Below are 27087 nucleotides of genomic sequence, written 5' to 3'. Positions count from 1 at the left end.
CAGTAAAGGGTGTCCTAGGAAGTTTCATGGCTCACTAACTTGCCTGAATATTGCAGGCCTGTCATTTTTTTTATTTGGAAGGCCACAGTGGCTGATAAATGGTAGGAAGAAACACTTGAAGTAGTTGAGGGTGATAGTCTGTTCAAATGGATTGCAGTAGTACTGGCAGCCTAGAAAGTGTAAGTGTAAACTACAGACAATATATGATCAGCCCTAGCTTTGACCTTGCTAGAAGGAAATAAGACAGCCAGGAGACAGAAGATTGAGACAAGAGATTCAGAAGTTAGAAATAATCTGAAATTTTCCATGGGTACAATGACTTAGCGTGGCTGTGTGCAGCCAGCTGATAAGCATCTTCACATAGAAAGAAATAACTTTGTATTGCCAATAGATACCTTCTGTAGATAGCCTAGTATTTAGTGATATTTGGTCTTACCTATCTTACCTCAGTGAGGAAGAAAAACAACCTGAACCTCCAGAGAAGATTCTTTTGTAAGACAAATGTTCCCCTACTGTTTTCTCCCTTTATGGTGAGGTTGCCTTTGCAGATCCCTGAAACCTTATTTGGAACACAGTCTCTGAATTTATGTCAGCCAGGAATTTCTTGCTTAATCAGCTGATCACCTGTTAATGATTTTCAATGTAAAACTTGGATACAGGATAGATTTTTGAACCTTTTAGATATATCAATACACCTGCATATTTAAAACTCCTCTCACGCATTAATTCTTTTTGCTGACTCTGCACTGTACTCTTATTTTCTCAGTCGAAGACAAAAAAAATCTAGTGTTTTGTTTCACTGTACAGGGACCAGGGATAGAAAGCAGAGTTTTAATGGGGGAGTGTGTGTTATTTATGTTTTATGCCCTACTAAAAAGACAGTGTGTGGAATTAGCAATATCTCTTTGCTTAAAAAGAATATAACTTTTGAAGACAAAATTATGGACTGATTTTGCACCTCTCCTTTTGAAGGCTGTTTCCTGTGCTGTGTGTTGCAAAGATTAAAGAAGTTCTTAATACAAAATGATGTGAACTAAAAATATTGTACCTTTTCAAAGGAAGAGAATGGAAATTTAGAATGCATTTGGCAGAGTCTCTGAGGACTTGAAGACATAAGCTCTAGTGTTTTTCTTTTTGAAATTGCTAAACTAGTGAAATCAGTCAATTTTATTGACTTTGTTTCAGAGATTTAGGAGATTGCAGTATTAAAAAGCTTGTACTTTCACACTTTACCAAAATATCTGGAATTAAATGCAGTACTAATGAAAGCAGTGAGGTATTATGCACTGATTACTTCAATGTTGATCTGGGCTTATGATCCATAAAAAAACTTGGAACTCTAAGAGACAGTGTTGAAAGTGTTGTTTCAGGGTAGTGTGTGCAGCCATGAAGGTGGTTCCTCTCTTTTTGTATTGGCATTAGTGACCCCCTGCACTTACTGCTTTGGACAGGTGCAGCTTGGTGGTTATCTGAAATTAATAAAGTATGTCTTAGTAGTTGTCCCGCAGGGTGCAAGTGTTGGAGATCAGCTGCAAACTGTTTTGATGGGTAGCTTTTATTCATGCTGCTCTTAGGTGCTAAAATTAATTTTGTTCAAGATTTTATCTTGCATGATTAATCTTCCTTGTAATGTAAGATTACTTGAACGGGCTACTAGTTCTGTTTGACTTCTAACATTTATGTGTAGGTTGAGGTGGGTTTATATCTCTGCAAGGGATCTAAAATGTGTATTTCTCTCACAGTATTAATCAAAGCTGTGCAACTATAAGGCCGGTGCTTAACAGTTACAACACATGGCCGTTCTTCTTCTGCTTCACGTGAATCAAATAGTTCTGATTGTTCCCTGTCCACAGAAAGGGATCATGAAAACTATAACTGCAAATGCAGGGAGACAGAGGACATCCAACAGAGAACTTGATAAATTTTGTGGTCCATGAGCTGTCAAAATGGTCATCTCTTCCAGAATTATTGCTTTCAAGGACGTAGACTCCTCCACCTTTCTCTCCTGGCCACTCACAAAATAATTGACTGGTCCATTTTGTGTATGAATTATGGTTGTGGTGATTGTGTGTGGAAGAGTGTTGAGAGGGACTTCAGATTCAGGATGCCTCTATCTCTAGCCATGAGCATTAAATAATGCCTGCCTCTTGAACCACCAGTATTAAATAACTGAAGATAATACCTTTTTTATCTGAGTTCATGCTAGGAAAGAAATTATCTAGGACAAGCATTTAAAGGCAGTATATGATTAAGTAGTTTCCCTGACTAACAGCTTTATTCCAAAATGGAGACAGAAGGGAAATGGATTATTGAGCTAAAAAGTCTTTCTGCTCCTTCAAGGAGAGCTAGTGCTGCAGCTGAAGATGGACACGTCTATCAGTGTTGTTTACCTTTCGTTTTACTGGTGTGCCAACATTAGCTGTGTTTGCCTTTGGGTGGGCATCGAGTTTCTAAGTTAATCCTAAGTTTGAATCCCATGATCTCTTATACCATTTAGGTCTGAATAATATTCAGGCATTGTCAGATAAGTTTAGCTTCTCTGGCAAACTTCCAGGAACAGGCACCTTGATTATTATTGCTGTGGAACTCTGCTGGCCCAGCTGCCTTGCATTTCAAGCTACTGGCTTGGGTGTCCTGAGACTTCTGTCTCAAGGGTTTTAACTGCTGTGTACCATCCTTACTGTGATTTGCATGTTATGGCTCATATGCAGCGCAAGTGATGCACAGATGTGATAGAAGGAATTTCTAGAGCATTGCTACTTTACTGATAGATGAGTGCAAGAGATATATACCATCTCCCTTGAGGGGGAAAATAGGAAAATCAATATGCATATCTCCTCCTGGAGTTTCTTTATTCCTTTCAATAGCCTTTCCAGAAGCCCAGTATGTTCTGTTTACCTAATACTGTTTTTAACTTTGCTGGAAAGCAAATGCTTTCTTAAATAGCAGTTTGCAACTTGTCCCGTCCCCTACCTTCTGTGTTTTGCAGTTCTATGTGGAATACAGATGTCCATGCATTCCAGTAATTACTGCATTTAAGCATAATTAGGGTTTAGCCAGTAACCTTAATTGCTTTGATAGCACAGGTTTTAATCAGTCATTGGTGGTTTTCAATGACTCTTCCATCTGGGACCAGACTCATAGGTTCTGACTTTCTTCATGTTACTCAAAGAGATTGAAGCAATAAAGAGTAACTGTATGCTGATGAAGATGCTATTTAAGGTAGATTTATAAGCTGTTTATAAAATGGACTGGAACTGATTAGTTCACAAACCAATAAGTAAGTAGGTTGCTGTTGAATTTCTAGAACTGTGTTCTCCAAAACAAGAGAGCTACCAATGAACTGTGTGAAAGGTGTGCAAGATGCCTGCCTGAGAGGGGACAGTGCAACAGTTGGAGCCCACAGAAATTTTTTAGCTTGCCAAACTTGTTTGTTGTTTTTTTAAAAAACAAACAGGTCCATTGCAAACACTGTTGTTAACAATACAATCTGTGGCTTGTAAAACAAACTGAAGAATTAAGTCCACTCAACATACAGAGGCAAATAGGAATATATACATTGACAGTCCCAAAGTCCCTGCATGCCCTGGTAAACCTTTTTTCCAAGGGTCATCGTGGCTGGCTCTCTGGTGTCATGTGGCCTAGCCAGCATCTTTCCCTGCTCCCCCAGTAGATTTGGTCTTCAATGCTGAAAATGCTCGTAGTGTTAGATTACAGTGTATGATAAATATCCTTTTTTTGAATGCTGTATGAGTCATCTCTCCACAGCTGTAGTCTATCCATTTACAAAGCATTGGCAACCAGCTGCACCTGCATGCTGGAGCCTCCCTTGGAGTCGGTAGCTCACTCTGGGCACAGCAGCATCCTGGTGTGGTGTAACTTGCAGGTCAGGTTTTGTGATGACTATAAGGCTATGATGTTATAATTTGAACAAGATCATGAAATGGAGGGAAAGTGTGAAGATGGGGTAAAAGAAGTCTAGCTGCTGATGCTAAAGGGAAAACAAGAAAGAAGGTGTATGTGTGGGAATGAATGGAAAAGTTGGAGCTGCAACCTTCTACTCCTTAGATATGTGTTGGGACTGCTTGTGTGCATTCTGTTTCTTTCTTGTAAGGGTGCTTAATAATGAAGAGGAAACTAAAAAGCCTTTTAGCTTTATGGCAGTTCTCCATAGAATTGTAGAACCTCCCTAGGAGGAAAAAATTACTTAGAGATTTGTCTTTATAATGTCATGTTTTTGACTCAGCCATTTTTCATATGTACAAATAATAGTTAAGTTTGGTTTGCTTTCACTGTTGTAGTGCTATTGGAATTGGCTGTGATATGGCATTTAGAAGTTACAGGACACAGCAGCAGTCCTTGTATGAGGGATAGACTTGAGAAAAGAAAGTGAATATAAAGGTAAAAGTAGAAATGAAAGGGCCCACAGAAAGGATACGGTGCAGAAGATGTAACTTCTCCTTCAGATCAGTAGCTGAGAGGAACTTGTCTGGGAGTTGTTAAACAAGTTGTAGTTCACCAGATAAAGATGCCAGTGCTGTCCTCTGAAGAACAAAAACTTCTGTTTTAGAGACAGAAACTGGCTTCTGAAGCCCATGTGCTGAGGATTGTATGGCTTTTTTAAAATTTTTTTAAACTATATAGGAGTTGTAAAATCTATCTGATAAACTTCAGTTGCTTGATTGTATGGGGGTTATAGCAAGCATTCTTTTTTTGAGAAAGGCCTTTACAAAAGTGTTGGATGTTAAGATCATAGAATGTTTTGGGGATTAAAAGGGAGATCTCTTTAGAACTGCTTCTGTGGTCTTATTTTCTCATCCTTGCAGCACTGTGAAATGGTGCTGTGTTAACTTCAATTCTGACAAAAATATTTGTTTCCAAACTTCCACTGCTCAGAATTCCAACTATGGAACTTTATTTATTGGAAATGATTTTAATATTGAGGAGGAGTACTGAGAAAGAAACAAAGATGTATTATATAAAAGTGTCAGGTATATTTTTTTTTTCACTAAGTTCAGTAGATAGAGTTCTAACAAATGAAAGCTGTTTGGTTTTGTTTTTTTTTTTTGTTTTGTTTTTTTGTGTGTGTGGTGGTGGTGACACAACTAATTTCCTGCAAACAGAAAAAAATGTTCCAAAAGAATTAAAAACTCTTAGAATATACCATGAACAAAAAAGAAGCAGTCAGTGTCCTAATCAGTGTCAGTATAGCAAAACATGAATAATTGAGTACATTAACTTTTATAGTTAATACTTTGTATTTTATTAGAGTTATTGTTCCTGTGAAGGAGATGGAAGTCCAAGGCAATCTACCCTCCTTGCCCTTCCCCATGAATGCTTACTTGAACTTTCTAGTTACTTATATGCTTATAACCAAAATATATTTTTAGTGATATTGATAAACTGGTAATACTGTATAGAATAATAACTTCTGCACAAGGTTCTAGAGCCACCGAAAAGAAACTATGTTTTTCTTTCTTAAAAAAATGTGGGGTGTCATCTGTGTGGCCTTGTTTGTTTTTCTCCTATTACTTACACTGCTCAGATACTATGAATAGAAAGTACAGTGTTTGGAGTGCACAAGAGAGTGGAAATCACAATAAACAGCAGCATCTCTTGTTTTTTTGTTTTGTTTTTAATGTTTCAGTTGACCTGCATATCTGCTGCCTAGATTTTGCTCAGCTTCAACAGATTATCTGGTATCCTCATTGTCCTCCTCCATCTCTTACTCATCTTCATCCTCTTCCCTGGCAACCCCATGAGGTTCAATGCTAAAGATCTGGCTTTGCTGGCCAGGCAACCATCAGGTTGTTTTGACAAGGAAGGAAAACTGAAGATTTGCAGAGTGGTTGGGGGTGAAAAATTAATAGGTAACAATGACTTGTGCTGAAATATCTCATGGTTAGTGTGCATGTTTTCTGCAGCTGTTGGCTTAGTTACACTAATCACATACACCTGTTTTTAGTTTTCTTCATTACTGATGCTTGAGTGGTGCTGAATACCTTTCTAAATAATGAAGCTTAAATTTAGTTCTTTAATTTACTCAAGTTTTCAAGTTCCCTTTGTCATGTGCCTGGGAAACAGCACACAGTCTTTAACATTATTATTCTTTTCCTGTAAACAAAGATTTTTTTTTTTCTGCTAGTGATTGCTAGTCACCAGTCACTAGTTGCCACGTTTTAAAAGATTAGCTATCCAGTTCCTCAGAACTTGCCCCTTCCACCTCCGAAAGCTGTGTTCTTTTATCATTATAGATTTTCCATGGCTCACTTCCCACCTCCTTTGCAGGTTTCTTCAGGCTTTTATGATCATATTTTAAATGTCTTTCAATTTCCAGTAAGCTTGAACAAGTGTCTGTTCCCTCAGTCGCTGTTAGAAAATAGCTTATGCTTAGCTATAAAATTGGTCCTAACACAATAACTTCAGCAACAGCAAATGTTTTATTTTCACTTGTCCCAGTTGATCTTCATTGTGATTGTATATACTTTTATTTTACTAGAAAAAAATCCAAACAAACCCAAACCCACCACAGACTCAATTATGGTAAGAGGCTGAGCAAATTCTGTGCCACGTTTTCAGAAAATCTTATACATGCCCCGGTAAAACCACAATATACATTTCCTTATGATAAATACCGGAGTTTCCTGCGGATGGTGCAGCAAACTTCCTGGACAAGGGGCTTTTGGGAGCATCCTCATCTGCCTGCTTTGGGGTTTCTCAACAGGATTATCACCCTGTGTACTCATTGTAGGCAGCATATCAAGCCCTGCCCAGTGAATATCTGCTGTTTATGAGGATGTTTTGAATTTTTTTTATGTTGAGTGATAATATTGCTAATACTGCTAAAAACCTTACATTAACTGGAGAGAGACCAAACTTTTATGTAGCTCAGTATCGCAGGTTATCTGTGCTATGATCAGTGGTTGCAGATTCTAGCACAGTGTTTAAGAAGCTATGCGTGTGTAAGATGTTCTTATTGCCCAGTAAATCCTTCTGGCTCCCAGCAATCATATGATGATTCTGTGGGAAGAAGGGTCACTTCTCTCCAGGCATGCTGGCCACTGTGTGTCCTATCCACTGATGGATTTGTCATCGTTAGTCTGACTAATCTTTGAACTTGCTTATTTTTCACACTTACAAGGTAGTGACTTTCCCAATCATATAGAAAAATATCTTGTTATCAGAAGAAACTGCAGTGTGAATGTGATAGTTCTCCTTCCTTCTGATGCCCACAGGGTTCTGAGGGATGAAATTTAGTCTTAGCAGACTCTTATACTTGTACTGTAAAGCAACATACTCAGATCTGATAACTGTGTTTAGATTTTTAGTTGGTGGATGTGCATCAATTTATATTATTTTCTTTTCTGTATTATCCTTGCACTTTAGTAGGTCCGAAAATATCCAGGAACTTCAACTCCTTTTCAAAAAAAACCCAAAAACCCCAGGTTATCACTTAACACAGTTATTCTATGAGTCCCAGTGCCTCTAACTGACTGTAAACCTTCCACTTTCTTGTGGGGAAAAAGCTACTCTGATTTTCAAATGTTGCTTATTAAAACATCTTAATTGAAATTATGATGAGGAAAAGAGAATTTTATTTATTTATTGACTGTACCAAGGTGTCCTCCTGCTCAATATAATGTTTTTAGTGGTGGCCAGCTTTGAGGGAAGTACAAGAGTTCTGCAGAGGCAACATGTAGAATAATGTGGCCTTAGGGTACAGCTGTTCTTCCAGCTCCCCATCAGTTCGAGGTTGGCTGCTGCCTGGAGATACACCCTCTCCAAAATATAAAAGAATACATCTTGTGTAAAAAAGGTTTCTTTCTCTTTTAAGAAATGATCCCTGAAGACACCACGTTTGTCCACAAGATCTGTATCTGTATATGTTTATAATAGGTTTAGGTATCTGTAAGTACCTACAGATACACATACAAGCATGTTTAAAGAAACTGTCGTATTAAAAATCACCTGGCTATGGAAGAATAACTTTTTCAAGGTTTTGACCTGCTCACTGACCCTAAAGTTCTGAAACATTCCCTGTTCTCAAAAGTTTGATTACATGCCTGCATGTGTTATGTACACAAAAATACATTGTTATTCCAATTGGTTAAGCACTTCTAAAAATGTAGTAGAATAATAATAGCCAAGTGACTGTAAATATTTAGGTTTCGTTTTACTCACTTTTTTTACCTTCTGAAAATTGTGAATTCAGATTAGCATGTTCTAATCTGAGTGGAATAGCCAATGTTTTTGTGTCTTAATGTGGATTATGTTTGATCTCCTGAAATGATGGAAGCAAAAGCTGTTCCCTGCTAAAGTGCCTGTTTCTGCTCCCGAGTGAGGAGAAGGGAGAAAAGCTGAGCACACACTGTTGAGCGTGTGCTGCAGTCACCAATACTCTCGGCTGCAGAGTAGAAGAAACCTTCTGGGAAGTTGTTTGGCATTTAACAGCATGTTGTACATAGGCAGCCACTGAGTGAAGCTGGCTTCTTTTTGGTTGTTAATGATTTTCTTTTCTGACCTTTATAACTAATGCATCTTCTTTGAGAAGCGTTTAATGTGTGAAGACAAAAGGTTGTTTTTATTAATCTCTTACTTCTTTGCATACAGAACCGAGGGAGAGATGGTGCCGACTGAAAGGAAATCTGCTTTTTCTAATGAAAAATAAGGTAATTCTTTTTCCTACTGCTTTTCTTGATGTGCTAGTCTAATATGTGAGAACTTGAGTAATCCTTTTGCATGATAGCTACATTGGCATTGTGCTTTTAGGGACAAAAAATATAAATCGCTATTATTAGAAGAGTGAAGATGAAAAAAATCTGTTGTTTGCTGTCTGTAACACTGGGTATTCTTCATGATATCAACATCCTTTTGCTGAATCATAAATAGTCTATGGCAAGGGTCTGCTCATAACATACATGGGTCTAAATCCAGAATTACTGCGCCAAATCCACTGGAATAACGAAAGCAAAATCTCATAGCTAAATAAGATATTGTAACAATGCTCAAGATGCAATTTGAGACCCCCTACTACAATTTTTTAGTGTGGTTTTATAACTGAATTTGTTATAAAGAATAGTATTATTTTCTCTTCCTTTGCTGTAAAAAGCATTTATATGCCTGACACGAAGGGCCTGTTAAAATAGGGTCTGACCCTGACATGCTGGAGCTGCTGAGTGCCCTCATTTGTCATTGGCTTTATTAGGAGTTGAGGCCACTCATCCTCTGGAATGAACAAGCACTAAGTGTGGAATTGCTGTTTTTCTTACTCTTTCTGTCTGATATTATGGACTTGCTCCTGTAGTTGCCTGAAAATAGCACTGAATTGTAAAGAATTAGGGAATAGGATGCAGCTTGAGATGCTTACCTGTTAACAGCAAGTATTTTATAACTGGCTTCCAGATTATTTTTATACTGTGTAGACCAGCAGTTGGATGGAAACAATTGTATGCTTGGTAGATTGTATATTTTGTTTGAAAGATTTTTCAGTGTGATATAGCGGCTTATTTTATTACAGTGATGAATGTGCACATATGGTACACTTCTAAAGCAGTATTTGCTTTCGAAGCACTGTTCAGGAGCATGTGAGAGACTTCTGTATGTGTGCAAACAAAATGAGATGGTGTGACGGAAAAGTTTGTCTGACTTGAGTTTCATACAGCTGCATTCTCCTGGGTGGTAAATGGTCTGACAAGTTTATGTAGGTGACAGCAAGTTCATGGCCACCCCTTTGTCACACCCTTGTACGTTAACATTCTTCTGCATGACTTGCAGAAACTATTTTTAGTAAAGAGCTTTAAATTTCTAAATACTGCAAGTTCCTCGAAGTGTCCTATTTTCACGGGAGCCTTGGCATTTTGTAAAACAGTTTAAGGAAATATTTTGATCAACTTTGCAACTGTGAAGAGAGGAGGAGGAGGAGATCACGTGTAGCTTTCAGTTTGGCTCTGCGAACTTGGAGAATTCATGTTACTATACTATACTAGAAGGTTTAGTGAGCATTGGTACTCGGTTTCATGTGCTATATGTTGTTTTTTTTTTTTTTTAATCTTTCTTTCTTAATGTAAGGGTGAAGTACAGATGGATGGAATGAGACTGTATCAGTTGGACCAGCAAATCAACTAACACTCTAGGGCCACTCCGGCTGTTCAAATGGAAAGCTGTATTTTGACAAACTTGGAGAGTGAGACACAAATTAATGACTTGTTACAGAAATGATTTAGGCTTGCAGTAAATAAATGGGAATTCCCCTTGAAATGCTATAGTTTGACTGAACTGGTAAATAGGTGGGTGATTTTCACTCTACATTTAGGTCAGTGCTAGAAAACTGCGTCTTATTCTGGTTTCCTCGTTTAAAGAGGTTTTCAAAATTTACAGAAGTTATGGAAGGAACCAGGAGATTTGACAAATTTTAACTTATCAAAGAAGACTGGTGACACGATTAATGTCAGTGTTTTCAAAAGGTGATTTTATCAGGTACTTTCTTTAATTAGGGAAATCACAGTAAGAGAGAGACTTGGAAATGGAAGTCAGACAAATGCATGTGATCACAGAATGATTGCCCAGTGAAGCCCAAGTGTGGTGAGATATAGTGGGTGCTTAGTTTTAAAATGTCACAGCCTACTAGGCTCAGTACAGAGACCACTGAGTGATTAAAGGGCAATGTCTTACAATGAATCAAACTAAATGATGTAGCACTTCCTAGTCAGCTTATATCCTAGGAATTTGTAAAATGGGCATTTTCAGAGGCTTCATCTGTTGTGTATTATAAAGGATGGCTTCTTTGACAAAGACAGATCTCTCTTGAATCTCATATCCATGTTTCAAAAGATGCAATTTATAGGCATACTAAGTAAAACCACAGCAATTTGTGTGCTGTGAGGACAGAAGGCAGTGTACCCTGTACTTTTTTTTTCTTCTTTTTTTTTTTTTTTTTTCTTTCCTTATTCTAGAAATGAACAGGTTTCCCATCTGAAGCAGATTCTTGACATAGGAAATCACAGTTTAAATTTTTGGAGCTAGGTTGCCAGTATAATAACAAAAAATAGTCTTATGATAAAAGTTCTTAGGCACCTTAATAAGAATAGTTGCCAATTTTCTGCTCTTTACTTGACTTAGCAAGGCTACTAATGAGGTGTGTGAAAGATGTGCCCCAAACAGCGCTGAGGAAACCACGTTCCTATTTTTGTTGCTGAAATCTGGCTTGGCTTATGGCTTGACATGGAAGAAAAGTAATTTTGATGTTTTGGAAACTCATCGGAATGCTGAACAATTAACTCTACAAGTCACTGTCATGAAGCAAAGACCGATTTGCTGCTATTCATTAACTGCTGTCAGAGCCACGTGCGTGTCTGCATGTACAAATGCTTAATGGCAGACTCTCATTCCAGTTCAGATACACATAAATTATGCTACTTGTATGAGAGGAATCTTCTCTATGAAATTGCAAAGGATGCTTCCCGACTTATCTGCGCTGTAAATCCCAAGTAGCATGGCAGTAAATTTTCAATTCAGGGAGAAAATGTGGTTTATTCTTCTGCTTTTTCATGTATGCATGCAACAGAATGACCTGTTAAGCATCTTAAGGACATTTATTTTCCTTGGTCTAGCAGTGGACTTGGTTATTTTGGACTTGGAGTGGATTAAGTAGACCTACTTGTAGGCCTGAGGCACAATCAGCATTTGATAGGGAAACTTTTTTCCCTTTGCAGACTTTGGTGTGGTATTTTGTGGTGTGGGTAGGTAGGCAGTTTTGTTGTTTGCTGTTCCCCCCCCCCCTTTCCCCCCCAGTTGATTCCCTACCATATTATACTGATTGTAGATGGCAGAGTAATAGTAGTGAGAGGTCTGCAGGAGTGGCCTCTGTTAGAAAAGGTCAGGGGCTCTGCATCAGACCCATCATGGGGCACAGCTGTGCCTGTCAGCACAGCAAGTGGTGCCTCTGGGAAGATGTATTTAAGAAAGGGCAAAATGCTGCATGGGAAGTGTGAGAAACAGCCCCAAATTTGGAGAAGGAGAAGGATCTGCCCCAGGTGAAGGAGCAGATATTCCCCTGCAGCCTGTGGGGAAGACCATGCTGGGGCACTTGGATATGCTGTGAATGATCTGCAGCTCATGGCCAGCCCGTGTTGGAGCAGGTTCTTCTGAAAGCAACTGTAGCCCACAGAGAGGACCCCTGCTGGAGCAGGTTTTTGATGTCTGCAGCCCATGGGAGGGACTCCATGCTGGAGCAGGGGAAAAGCATAAGAGGGAAGAGGTGTAAGAGAGGAACCATTCCCTGTCTTCCCTATGCCACTGGGGAGGTGTGGAAGAGGAGGTAGAGGAGTTGAGAATGAATGACTGAAGTTGTGCCTTGGGAATAAAGAGGGTTGGAGGAAGCTGCTTTAGTTCTTGTCTTTGTTTCTTACTACCCAAGTCTATTTTAGCTTGCAGTAAACTAAATTAATTTTCCCTGGGTTGAACCTGTTTTGCCTGTGATGGTTGTTGGCAAGTGATCTCCCTGCCTTCATCTTGACCCACAAACATTAAAATTTTATTTTCTCCCCCAGTCCTGTTAAGAAGGGGGAGTGATAGAGGAGGTGGGTGGGTGTTAGCCTGACAAGGTTAATCAGCCACAGATACAATCCCCTGTGGGAGCTGTATGTTGCTAATACCTTCCTGCGTGAAGTCAAACCACACAAAGCATGTAGGCTTTGTGTCCACTGCCCAGGAGTTGGGAGATGTGTGCATTTGCATCCTATGAACACAGTCAGTATATGTTGCTTTTGAAGGCAGAACTGGAAACTGGGCTCCCTAAAGCCATGGCTGGCAGTGTGACTGGGCTGGGGAACCTGGTGTGTGACAGGGCTTTCAGAAAAAACTTTGATGTTGTGCTTGCTAATCATGGAGCAATTCTTACGCATCCTAGTCCAAAATAGGATTTTGGAACTAGACAGTGTTATGTGCCTCACTTAAATTGTGCGCTCTGCGGGTTATTTCCTTATTTACTTAGATTCTACCCAATTCCAGCCTGATAGGTGCTTCCTCCCAAACCTCTTTTTGCGTGGGAAACAGGGAGAAAGATTGCTCAGCAACAGTTGCTAATGTGTGTAATAAGTATGAGGTACTTATGTGCCTTTTTTCATTAGCATAGGAGGGCACTTTGGATTAGAAGTTTTGGATCTCTTTGAGGATTGCAGTATTGTCTAATGGTTTTTGTTTTAATTACAGGTCGGAATTTATAGCAATCGTTTTTTCAAAAAACCAAAATCAACAAAAAACCAATCCGAAACAAGAGAACAGTGCATATTTTTGTCATGTTATGTTGTTTCCTTGATGTTTACTGTTCATAGGTCCTTCAGAATAATGTTGTGTTTTTCTTTCCACTAAAGAAATAAACATATGACTTTGACCTTTCGCAGTCTGTTTTAATCCTCATGCCCATTCAAGGCCGGATTTCAGCCTAAACCGTTGTTTGCCATAAATGGATGAATTCAGAGTGATTGCTAATAATATAAAGAGAGAAGCTATCTAACCCATCTATGGTTCATTTTCCCTAATGTTTAAACTAATATTCCCAAATAGTAGTGCTGATACTTAACCAGATTTGTAAATTACTTTGCAGTCTACACACAAAAAGATACACTAAAAAGTACAATTATGTTTTTGCATTTCAGTAATAGCTCCAGAGGGCCCATTATGTTCTCTTGAGTAAACATTTTGACATTCCTGCTTGGTTTTGAATATGTATTTAGGAATTTATTTAAAAATGGATTTTTGATCAATAGCTTCTAGTGGATTCCCTAGGAGAGTCATTAGTGTCTATTGTGTAAATCTTGCTTAGCTTGTGGTTTAGTGATCCCATGGAGGTAACCATTCCAATCTGTCAGGTCAGTTTGTCCATGCACTGGCTCAATAAACTCATTCTGCTTTTGTGTGTGAAAAGTTGCCTTTTAAGCCTTTTGTGATGCATTGATTTTTAAAAATTATCATGTAGAAGGAAAGGAATTTAGTTTATGGATGACCATATTGAAAATGAAAATAAAAGCTTCTGTGAGCACGGAAAGGATTTTAAATTATCAGTCATATTTCACACATAAAATTATAAAGGCATCTTTTTTTTTTTCTTCTCTAAACAGTGTTGTGGTAGCAAACTTTTACGCTACATTTGTACTGTAATACATGCTTGTTTCTTGACACCGTAAATTCAAGGGATTTATATTGAAGGTTGAGCTTGGCTGAACACCAGTTGCCTACCCAAGTTACTTATCATTCCCCTCTTCGGCAGAACATGGAGAAGAAAATAAGATGGAATAACAACTTGTGAATCAAGATAAAGGCAATTTAAGCAAAACCAAAGGTTTTGGGGTGCAGAAACAAAGGAAAACAAAAGATTTTTTGTAGACCCACAGATCCAGAGACCCAATCTGCGGCCTTAACTATGTTAAGCTTAAGATTTTGTTGACAAGTTTAATGAGCAAACCTAAATGATTGTGCTGTCAGTAATCACAAGCTTTCCTGTAATGTTTGTGAAAGCTTAACATAAATTATGTTGTTATAGCATTTATCACAAGTGTAATGTGGCAAGAAAAGCCTGAAAGTAAGATTTCAGATTGACTCATAAATCAATAAGCAGAGAATCACATGCAAGGTAAAACAGTAGAATAATGACATATTTCTGAGGCTCTGATGTGAGGCTCAGCTGTGAAAATGTTACTCAGGTTTGCATGGCATAGTTGTATGTAAGTTCTGCCGTAAAAACGTGAGAATGTGTCAATGAATCTTATTTGCATCAAGCAGGCATACGCAACATATTTTCAGCATTTCAGCATAGCCGTGGAGTTTTAATATTTTTCTTTCGAATTTGGTATCTTTTAAATATTCTTCGAATGAGATTGCTTTATATATATTGAAGCTGTGCAGCCTTTTCTGGTCTGTTAGAATATGCAGTTTTCTCTGTGTGTGTGCTTTAGCATTCTGTAAGTCAGTGATCTCTCCAGAACATCTTGAAATAAGTGTATCCCTTGTGGCTAAGGAGGGACTTATTATAAACCATTTTTTTTCAGCAACGATTCTAATTTTCTAGAGTGTGCTCTGTATCTGTTTAAAGTCTGAACAGCTGAATAAGTTGTTGCTGTACCATGTAGCATTGCTTTGGGATTGAATGTGATTACTGATTTGGGGTTATTTGGCTATATACTATATGTATGATATTAGTTATGACTGTGTGCTGCAGTATCTGTACGCTGAGAAGCAGCTTAGTGAATCTGTATCTGTAAGTTTTGATGAAATATATTTTTACTGTGTTGGTAAGATTTTGATTTATGGTAGGAAGTGTGCTAGGTGGAGAAGAAAGGGGAAAAATTACAAAACTGGCACAGGCAGATCTGGAAGCCGTATCAGCCCTTCCATAGTTCAGAAGTCTCAGTGTGTTTCTGAGCGTTCTCAGCGCCAACGTTGCCTGTGCTTCTGCCTGCTTTTAACTGAGATGTGAGTTGTCCTCTTACTGTTGGAATGACTATACATATAACAATGTGCATATACATGTATAGATATGCATATATATGTAAACATCAGGCAGTGTTTAGTGAAGAACTCAAATGAATTTGGTTGTGTTGAGAGAAGTGATGTTGCCCCGTGGACTTTAAACGTTCCTTAGTGTATTGTGTCTTGTTACTGTAGTCATGCATTCAGGCCAGTGAGATATCTTGTTTATGTTTAAAGTCCCTTACTTATGCTGGGTCTTTTTTTTTTAAATAACCAGTTGTGTTGCCCCTTATGTTATACTGTGAAGGCATTTTTGAATGCTTATTTTTTCGCATGACTTAATTCAAGTAGTAGATTTCCCCCCCCCCCCCCCCCCCCCCCGGAGATTTTGGGATGGTTTCAGCCATATTCGATTGGGAGAAAAGTGCTATGTAGAGAACTCTGTGCTAGCTGAATGCTGTGAATTCCAGCCTTAAGCATGATGTACATAATGCCAATGCAGTGTTAGGAGGGAGGAAGGTGCCGTCTTCACACTGCTTATGAAGAGATAGTGTGGGGGGCATTAAGTTATCTGGAATAGTTGGGGCAGACAAGTATTACCATTGGTTTCCTTAGTAGCTGTTCCTCTGCAGTAGTTGTAGTGCTGGCCCAGACTCACATGTTTTAGGAGTCCTGCAGGCCTCTGTAAGCCCTGTGACACCAGAATGCCGTGTCTGCTCGGGGTAGCAAGGGCACACTGAGCTTTTGTTACCGAGAGTGTGCAGTACCGCTGCACTGCTCTACTGATTCCCTCCCTTATCCTGCTGCTTCTCCTTCCTGCCTACATATGTTACTGGCTTGCTCTCCCAGTAAAACCCTTCTCTTCCTTTCCACTGCTGTTAGAGTCAGACCTTTCATATAATCTATGCTTGCTTTGATAATCCATTTTGCCTCCCGGTTTTCTTCTGTGTCTGCTCTCATCTCTTGCTTAATTTGTTCCATGGTTTCTGTTGCTTTAGCTTTTTTTATGGTGTAACCACGCTTTACTCCTTCCTTTCTTTGTGCCTACCTGTCCTTCACCTGCCTGCTTGCCCAGCTGTGCCCATTACTCTATTTGATATCTGTAGTCTGTTGCTACTTTGTTTACAGTGTTACCCATTGCCTTTCCATCCCATTATCCTCCCTGGTCCCGTTGCTATCCCTTGCACTTTACAGAACAGTCTTTTACTAATCTTTGAATAACCTCTTCTAAATGAGAGCTAAGAAGCATCTCTTGTTCATGTGACTGTTAGTTCCAACAGTAGCTCACCCTCTGACTTGGACTCTGCTTTTTCCTAGTCATTCTCAACTTCTGTTGATTTTATTCTTTTGAGGGATTAATGCTGTGCAGTACTTAGAGTTGAAGCATATATGAGAATATGTAACTTTAAAATGTAACTTAGAACTGTGTATTCTTCAGTACTAAACTGCATCTAGACCTGCTTTAATACCTGTTTGTCCAAACTACACTTTCATCTTGCCTTTCAGAGACCTCTTCCTGTGCATTTAGCCATGAATTCAATTTCAGTGGGAATCAAACAGCTGCTTAATCTTTCCTGTCAAATTCTTCCCCCCCATTGCTTTTGATGGCTGATGCAAACATCACTTCACTTCCTGCTACTTGTACTGTTTTTAACGTTGCTTTCAACAGGAGTGTGTTTCTAAGTGTTTGTGTTCTGGCTATCTGTGTGCTTTGGAGATTCTTTATAAGATAGACTTCTCTTTCCAGCTCTGTATCACCTAGAAGTCTGGACTGGGATAATTTAATTTTGTGCTTTCATTGACTGAAATATCCTTCTCCTGTTCTTGAGAAAGAAGACATTTAGTTATATCCATTAGAGCTCTTGCAAAAATAATTTTCCTAGCTCTTTTTTTGACCATTACTTTTTCCTTTGCATCAAACTCTTGTGTCCTTCCTTTTGTAAGCTCTTTGTTTTCACTGTGAAAGATTTTCCCCAGTCTCCTACTTGTCGTTCTTCATTTAAGCTTTGCTTAAAGTTTCTCTGATTCTGAGCTGTGTCCAGCACATAGCACATGTGTTCATAAACCTGTGAAACCGGCAAGGAAGTACTAAAATGAGACACTAACTAAGAAGTGTCATGTCATTATCTTCCCCGAAATTCTGCCTTTACAAATCTTTTTTCATATAATACTTGCAAGAAGTTCACAATGAATACCATTTTATTTTAATGTTCGTTGGCTCTCATGTAGCCTGATGTGGGCTGACATGTCTTTAGTGTGTAAACTCTGCCTTTTTTGTGGTTTAACATCTATGTTCTGTATCTGTTCAGTGGATAATACCATAGAGTGTTGCGATCCCTCATCTGCATTTGTAAACCCTCTGGTGATATATATAAATTTTTAATCTGAGCAAATCCCTGAATTTGTAAGTGTTATCTAATAGAATTAGCTAGGTCTAATTTTTGTAAATAGTTGTTTGTGTTCTCTACTATTCCTGCAGCAATCGGTGTGCTGTGATTGCATAATATGTGGAACTGTGAATGTTACAATTGCATAATTGATGGTAATCAAGCACCAGTCTTGTTTAGACTAGATAATTGTGTGGATAACTGTATTTAACAAAAGGTTACAGAGCATCCCCATGTGGTTCTGTCTTAGTTCACTGGCTCTTGCTCTGTTTGGTGCAGCAGTGAAATCTGTGCTGGTTCTCAAAGAGCCGTGGGGTCTGGCAGATGTTTTTGTTGAGCAGCTTCTTGCCTGACTGCTGAGAGAGTCCTGGGACTGAGTATGCATTCACTATTTGAGATAAGTTTACAAGATCAGGACTCTGTTAGCTTCCATAGCTATTTTAGGAGACTCGGATGACAGTTTTTGCAATGCAAGCTATGGTTTTTAGAGATGGCTGTAACAGCTGCCTGGTTTGGGCTAGAGGAGACCTGACGGCTAAACAAAAGAGCCTTTGAAATGCTGTGTGCAAGCACTGAGTAGAAAACGTGTAGCAATCTGTAGCTGAGTACATGGCAACTAAAATACTTGGCATTTATCTCATTGACTATTAGCTCTTAACACATGACAGAAACCTAGGGATGGAGGAAGGCTAATAATACCAGTGTATTATTACTACATTAAGAGATGACTCCTGCTGCAGTCTGCAAATCTGCACTTAAGAGAATCATGGAAATGTTTTGGTTTGTGTTTTGAAGTTGGTATCCACTGTAGAAGAGCTGCTTAGCCTATGAAACTGTTTCACTTCACAATGCATTCCAGTGAAGAACCCCTGAGGAAGATAAAACTGTATCAAACCAAGCACAGAATTGGCACATTTGATTATGTTAATCTGAATTGGGATATTACTCATAAGAGAATATGCAGTGAAAAAAAGTTAAAAGTTAATCTTTCAGTAGTATACCTACATTTCTTTAGTGTTAAGTGTCAAAGGAAGAACTCTCCACCTTTTATTTAAAAAAAACCCCTAACCAAAATAAACCATCCCAAAACCCAATTGCTTGCATCACGTTTTTTCTGTTTAAGGTGATACACTAGTTTGTCAGGATACTGTTGTTACACTGTAAGGGATCTGTGCCTGATATGAAGTATTATTTGTGTTCCATTATCCTGTTGAATAGATAATGTAACCTGGCTGCCAGTTTGTGCAAACTGGGCTTTTCTATTGCATCAGTTTGTCTCATTTTGGAATATAACCTCTGTTACAAAGTTACTTTAAATTTTATTTGTAAAGGAAGCTGTCAGTAGATGGCAGCAGCAATCTCTTCAGATAATAGTTTTAGGTTACCAGCCAAATGAATATCTTACATTATAATGTTAACTAATCCTAGGGAAAAACACTCTACTGAAGTAATTTACTGAGGGCAAAACTTGCTTTTATTCTTGGCCTAAAGTAGGATTTTAAAGCCGGGGGCTGCTGATTAACCTTGGTTTAGACTTCTATGAGTTGGATGATGAGTGAAAAAGGGAAGCCAGAGGAGTCTATGAACAGCTAGAGACATCTTGCAGCTGCAAAGTGATTGATGGCAGCGAGCCCAAGGAACTCATGGGTGAAGCCCAATATACCATTAAAGAAGCTCTTCTGGCTAGTCTGTGCTTTCCCCACCATATACTCATTAGTGAGGGTTGTATTTAGTAGGAGGGAGATGGGCTGTGCATATATATACATACATCAGGGTGCTGCTCTTTAAATTGCATCCCAGGTGATCCTCACTAGCTAGTGCTTGGCACTGCACTGGCTCTCAAGTTTGAGAGCAGTGTGATCTCAAGGAAGTGAAGCCTAAAGGTTTCTTTTTTTTTTTACCTTCTGATTGGGGTTGACTTAGGATGTGCTTCATGGCTACTGGAAGGTGCCTCCTCAGGGAGGGGCTATTTTACTTCTCTTGAGGGCCTAACTGTCCCCCAGATGCCATGACCTGGTTGCCTTAGGGATGAAGGGTGACTTCTTTCTGCCATCTTGATACCAGCATGGGGTTATCACGAGAAAGATAAGACCAGCTAAGTAGTACGAAGGGCAGCCGTGCCTCAGCACTATTTTACTATTCCCGTTCTTTTTCTGGCCAACTCTGAGCTGAATGTTTCAAAGTGCTGCCAGATCTTATGTGCAGAGTGATGACAGCTAATTTTAAGTCCAATGTTGTAAAAGTAGTTGTGTTTTACCAAATGTGTACAGTTTGCCCTTATAACACTAAATTTCACTTAATATTTTATCACTCGATTGGTGGCGATACTGAGAGCCTATAGCTTTGCCTTCAGTTTTGGGTTAGAGTCTTCTGTTGGCATTAGCAAATGTTATCACCTTACTACACACATCATTGTTCCTGGACATCTATTAATAGAAGATGGTTCCCTTTTATGCCTTTGCAGTGTAATTTTTCCAAGCAATTGGTCAAGGACCTTGTAAACATTTTTTAAAAGACAGTTAATGTACGCTACACCAGTACTTCTGATTATTCTAGCAGGTTTGTGACGTGTGACTTCTTACAAAACCTGTTAACTCTTTACATTCCTATTTTTTTATTTTTATAGCTTTCTTTTATTTTATTTTGTCTTATAATTTCTACCCAGTTGTCCGGTACAGTGTAGTTCTTCATTAGAAAGATTTGAAACCTACTATTGTGTCCCTGCTTGTGGAAGATTACTAATAGTAGCCACAAGTAAGGATTGGCAAAGATATTAACATAACTTCAGTTTTTTAGGGTAACTTCTTTGAAAACTGAAAATATTACCCAGATTAATCAAAAGCTTGCACTTGATGATAGTTAGAGCTCTCTTGTAGCTATTTAATAGAAGTTCTGAAGAAGTGGAAGGTGGGGAAAACCATCTGTAGCTGACATGCTCTATTTTCTTTTATAGAAAGAAGAAAACAATGGTAGATCTTATGCATTAAAAGAATTGCTAGGATTGGGAGAACTTGGTTATGTGGAGCTTTGTTTACTCTTGGGTTTCTGGGTTTTCTTTGTTTGTTTGTTTTTTAATTTTTTAGCCAGAATTTTTATTAAGTGTTGGTTTCTTGGTTTCTTTTGGTGATATATTTTTGTTTTGTGTGGTTTTCGGTGTTCGGTTTCTTTTTTTCTTTGAGTGTGGTGGTTTGTTGTTGTTTTGGATTTTTTTTTTTAATCGCATGCATCTGGCCTTTAGTTTGTTCTAGGCTTACTCAAGTTCTTAGACTTTGGTTTGTCTCAGCTATTTGAAATGTCTGCCTGATATTGACTGTATCTGTAGACTTTTGCCACTGACCTTTTCTTTAGAGAAATATTTATAAAGAGTAGAACAAATGTGAAACACAAAAGCTCCTGAAACAAAAATGGATATCTATGTACTGTTTCAGAAGAGTATAAAAGCTTTCCTAATATAAAAACATTCTGAAGTTTTCCCATGAGAGGAGATATGCCCCAGCATTACCCATGATGTCTCCTTCTTCTCACAGCCTAACACACTGGTGCTAATGGATCAGCTCTTTGGAGGATTGCAATTAATTCTATTTCTGTTAAGTGCATTGCAGATCCCACCACAGCACCGTGTCTGAGTGACAAGCTCCTGTGTCCTACCCGCTTTAGATGGTTTGATTTCATTGGAGTAGGGATTATGGGATGCAGCAGCACTGCTTTGTTGAGCAGATGTACCAGTGATTATGAAGAACCTGCAACTGTTCAATCAGTCTCCTTTTTTGCGGGAGTTCTTTGGATGGGGTAGGTTTGTTGATGGGCTCCGAAGTTGAAATGGAAGGACAAAAAAATAAAATCATTTAAATAGCCAGGAACACACCACCATTTCAAAATTAGTGGGTGGAACTGCTTTTTAGCTGGCACAGTCTTAGATTTTTATGGATATCTCCCAGATAGAGAGAAAGGTTGAATAAAAAGACTTAAACTCTAATGGGACATTTTGAGGATTAATGTCAATGCAGTCCAAGGGCATAATTGGATTCAGCGAGGCCAACCTGTTTGGCATTTTGGAATGAATTTTAGAGAAATAAATACAGTGTACAATCAGTTTTTACTGATGAGATTTTCTGTGTTTGAGGAGGAAGACTTTTTGATCAATAATCTGCTAAGTAATCAGTGTTACTTGGTCTGGGTTTTAGCAAATCTATGATATATTAAACTTTGCTGAACGTGGTTTTAATAGCCGTGTACGACCATTTCTAGCAAATGCAAAGTTTATGAATAAGCTGATTAATTCTTTCAGATACATGGAGCTATAAGGAAATGCAACTATTTTCTTTTTTAAAAGTGAAAATAGTCGAAGACAGAGAATAAAAAAACTTCAAGAGATACATAGATGTGCCATTCTGTTCCACTGGTGTATTGTATTTCTGTCCCTATTGACAGCTTTAGTCTCACATGCTGGTCTTTTTAAGTAGATTCATACCTGAAATGTGCTGAATGTCTCTGTTGGGAACAACAGGTCTTTCTACTCTGTGAAATAATAGGTCATGTTCCCTTGTGCCTGCCCACTCCTGCCCTGGATAAAATTGCTAGCAAAAAGGCAGGATGGACACATTATTTGATAATGTGTCCTTTTTTTAGTCAGTGATACATTATTTTGGTGTTCAGCCAAGTTGAATGAACTCTTGAAGCAGTGTGAGACCAGGATCAAGAGTATCATGGGCAGGAATGCATTATTTGCCTTTTACTTTTAATTTACTTTACTCATGGAGAGTCTGATTTATTTTTTTTTTCTGAATGTCTGTGCTCCTCTACCACCCCAATCCATAGCAGATTCAAATTTTTTTTTTGTTAATCTGTGAACTGTCTATGCTTTCAGCCTCTATTTTCACATTTGAAAACTTAATTCAGACTTAGTTCAGTTTAGAGGGAAATGTTTTCAGTTTCCTCCTTCTTGATGCTGGAATAAGTTGGATAAGTGTCTGACCCTCTAATACTAATGAGTTTGTCATTTTCCAGAACTTGAAAGGATCTGGAAATATTCTTCAGAGCAGTTTCTTTAGCTGCCTTTTAAATAACAGGAAATCCAAATCTTTTTTTGCATATATTGATATTTTTTTTGTATAATGTTTTGCATTTTTTTTGCGTGATTTGAATGTTTTCAGCCCCATTCTACAATATTTTACATGTGTTTTTTTGTTGAATGGAGGAATATTCTTCTAAATCTTTTTCAAAAGAGGTTTTGAGTATGTGTTTTAAATTATATAAAGTAAATAAATTGAGGATGAGGTAGAACTACAATTAATTTGTTAAATTGATTTCTTAATTGTTAGTTGTTTTCTTAGTTGTTTTTTTAATTCTATACCTTATTCTCCACCTTCTTTTTAGAAGGTGATTTTTGAGTGTAAAGCTCAAAATTGGAAGACTCTATAGAGATCACTTCACTGCTCAGCTGTATTCCTAAGCCAAATATTTATGGTTGCACATTTTAAAACATTGTTCCCTGCTCACTGTGTAGGAAAACATAACCTAAAAGCAAGGTCTTCCTTTCCATGAAGAAAGCAGCACGATTTGTATGTGAACATTGCAGGGTAAAATAAGTAATTAACAGAAGTGAGCTTATGTATGCTAGAAATTCAGATTAAAGGGATTGGAATTGTGCTTCCACAGTCTTCTCGCCCTGCTTATCCTGAGTGAGGATTGTCTGGTTGACCCTGCTGTAACAGATTTATCACTTTGTGTATCTCTCCTGTCTCTCTGTCTCATGGAAGAGGCCAATAAAGACAAGGCAGTTTTGCACTGAATTCTGCCTTTCCCCACTTTAACACTGTTATTCCTATCTGTGTCCTTCTTGCCTTTTGTCAGAAAGGAGCTCCCACCCCTAAAAGATGATTATAGTCTTCTGTCCTGGTACTAGACACTACCTAAATTGTGACTGCTGTCTTCTCTCCATTGTTATGGGAATACTAAAATATCACTGTCCACTTCTAAAATGTATTAAAACTTTGCCTATCTAAAGATAGGAACCTATTATGTTAAAGTTAGGAGAGACTTTTAGAGTTGTGCAGCTAAAAACAAAAAGGCTTAGTATTGAGTCTTTGTATGTGATCTTTGTTTATTGCTTAAAGTTGTCCCAAGGGCAATTTCTAAATATTTATTGTTTTTCAGAACAGCAGGGTGGGTTGTTTTTTTTCCTCCTTATAACAGATATACAGAACTTTTTGAAACATCTGCTCAATGAAGTATTGTTCTGAAATGTTGCTGGCTCCTTCTCCTTTCTTTCCAGTCTTGCAGGACTTCCAAAACTGTAAATACTCAAATGTTCTACTTGTACAGGAATATGTATTTTCTGATCCAAAGTGAATAGAAGACTGTTGAAGGAAGCCAACTCTTGCCTATTAAATAATATTGTTGTGGGTTATAAAATAGGAAAATGGAATATCTGAAACTACAGCTCTCATTTTGATGGATTGCTGGCTGTTATGCCTTTCAGAATTATAAAAGACATACTTAAGTATGAATTGGAGAATGATGTCAAGGGAAAAAATGTTACTTTTTGGCAGTGGTTTAAAATAAATTAAACTTCAGAAATGTTCAGAGTCAGGTGTTCCCATTTTGATTCATTCCCTTGCATTAATATATCCCCAGTATTTTTTGTTGTAAATGACCTTTTCCATTTCAAATTAAAAAGAAAGAGACTGAAATTAGAGGCAAGACTTTTCCTTTTTTTCTTCTCCCGCCCTGAAATATGAACATCTTCAAGTTCAGTAATAGAGCAAACATTTACAGTTGGGGAAGGAGTAGAATTTTAGAGTGAGATGTTTCATAAAACTGGAATAAATGCAGTACTTTCTGTTAACTGGTAACAAAAGGAAAAAAGTACAGAGAATTTTCTTTTTCTTGGAAGATTCAGGTGTCTGTGTATAAGAATCATAGAATCACAGAATCAGCTGGGTTGGAAGGGACCTCAGAGATCATCAAGTCCAACCCTTGATCCAACACCACTGCGGTTACTAGACCATGGCACTAAGTGCCACATCCAGTCTCATCTGAAAAACCTCCGGGGCGGAGAATCCACCACTTCCCTGAGCAGCCCATTCCAATGCCTGATTACCCTCTCTGGAAAGAAATTCTTTTTAATATCTAACCTAAACCTCCCCTGGCACAGCTTAAGACCATGCCCTCTTGTCTTACTGCTGGTTGCCTGGGAAAAGGGACCAACTCCTACCTGGCTACAGCCTCCTTTCAGGGAATTGTAGAGAGTGAGGAGGTCTCCCCTGAGGCTCCTCTTCTCCAGGCTGAACAACCCCAGCTCTCTCAGCCTCTCCTCATAGCACTTGTGCTTGAGTCCCTTCATCAACCTTGTTGCCCTCCTCTGGACCTGCTCCAGCACCTCAATAAAGGGGTGTTTGTGGTCTGGGGGTTTTTTTGGGTGGGTTGGTTGTATATATTTTTTTAATAATTTATTTTTTCTTATTTATTTATTTATTTTTGTCTCGGGCAACTCTTTCTGCCTGTTTCTTGTAATGTGAGATCTTAAAGCCATAGATAGTGTTGGCCTTAGGCCAGACCACCTGTCAAGACTCATGGAATCCTTGGACTCTACTTAGAACTTACCAGACCATCTCAATGAGGTGATTTGCTCTCTCCAGATCAGCAGGTTGTAACAAAGCCTTAATTCTGATCAACTCTTCTGACATGCTTGTACTTCTAGAAGGAAATCAAGGTGAACTGCTACCTAACAATTTCCAACTTCCTTAACACAGAATGTCAAATGTGAGCAGCATGATGACCATTATACTGTGCATTTGTGTGTGTCTCTGCAAACATACATTACAAATCGGAAAAGAAGTCAAGATTGTTCTCTCAACTTCTCTCACCACTTCTGCAGGATTTGCCATCATGGTGAGATCTTCTGCATCTGAGTCCTTCATTAAGTAAAAAAAAAAAAAAAAAAAGAAAAGAAAAAGGTCTCAAGGAGAAGTCTTTAAGTGGAATCTCATTTGTCAAGCACTAGCTAGCCATGTAGCTACCGCAGTCAGCTTCCTTAAATTGTTTCAGGTTCTCCACGAAGGAAGACAAAGACACGTCCCTTGAATTCAATAATCAATTGGAGATTTTATTACTCTCTTGGCCAGGATGCCTCTAAAAGCTGGCTGAGAACAATATTGGGAAATTTTTCCATAATTGGTAAAACCCTGTATGCTGAGACCTGGTGGAATGAGATTCAAAAGCCCATAGGTGTGAAGAAAAGAATTTTTTTGGTAGGAACTGAAAATTCCTTCATTCAGAAACTATCCTTTGTATTTCTGTCATGGTTTGGAATTCCATAATACTGACTGTTTGGGTAGTCTCTGTTATGCAAAAGGGGATATTATATTATTCAAAGTTAATATAGATTAAGCAAACCTAGATTTTTTTCAAGTTTGGTTCAGGTTAACTTTCCATTAAGCAAATGTTTCTGCTTAAGCAGAGCTCTCCAAAGGCATAATTTAGGCATCTTTATCCTGCAATCAGTGTCAATATACCTTTTCTGTTTGGAAATTTTAAAAGGAATAGTGTATGTTAGTGTAATTGTTTCAAGTTATAGAGCGGAGTGATAACCAAGTTCAGCAAATGCAGCCTGTGAACTTTATTATGAATTTTATTTGGAATCGCGCATGGTGCCAAAAATAATATTCCTTCCTTTTTGGTGACATTAGATTTTGAGATGTGGTTGAGATGTGTGTTAATATGCAGTTATGTTTCCTTGTAGTCTTACTGAAGATGAAAGTTTTGTAGTACAGTTCACCTTGCTTTATTAATTGAAATTCTATATCAAAGAATATCTGTTTATTTTTATTTAATAACTTCAGGTCAGCAATATATCCAGCTTACACTTTGTATGTAATTTATTTCTCTACCAGTAATGTAGGTTAGAATAACTGAGAGGCAGATAATGTGTAAGGCTTCCCAAAATATTCCCAAATGTCATTCGTTTTGACTTCAGTGAGAGTACTGTGGACTTAAGGTTTTTAGGGTTATGCCCTTAGTATATGGCATATTAGAGATAATTCAAATTTAAACTCAGCATTTCTGTGTCTTACATTGATTTCTTAGATGAGTGAGATGTGCACATACCATATGCAAACTAAGAATGTTAAGTATTCTCTTCAGTGGGAAAAAATGTCCAAATAGTATAAAACGTGGTAAAATTAGAGAATGAACTAACTGGATGAAAGACATCATTAAAACACTTGTTTTCAAA

The 27087-nt window shown here is 38.2% G+C and overlaps 1 protein-coding gene across 4 annotated transcripts in view; it reads left to right on the top strand.

Moving 5' to 3' along the window:
- The window catches only part of INPP4B (inositol polyphosphate-4-phosphatase type II B), a 366554-nt gene that overhangs the window by 92577 nt on the left and 246890 nt on the right, over nt 1-27087 (top strand). For 3 of the 4 annotated variants that reach the window (XM_032687037.1, XM_032687036.1, XM_032687038.1), the window contains one exon: nt 8611-8669. In XM_032687037.1, the coding sequence (XP_032542928.1) occupies nt 8658-8669 (12 nt within the window). In that variant the 5' untranslated portion in view covers nt 8611-8657. Of the gene's footprint in view, nt 1-6529; nt 6544-8610; nt 8670-27087 lie in introns of those variants that run through there. The other variant, XM_032687039.1, reaches the window with a different exon arrangement.

This window comes from Chiroxiphia lanceolata, chromosome 4, assembly GCF_009829145.1.
Source record: "Chiroxiphia lanceolata isolate bChiLan1 chromosome 4, bChiLan1.pri, whole genome shotgun sequence".
Taxonomy (NCBI): Eukaryota; Metazoa; Chordata; class Aves; order Passeriformes; family Pipridae; genus Chiroxiphia; species Chiroxiphia lanceolata.
This window is presented reverse-complemented; position numbering and strand designations above follow the sequence as displayed.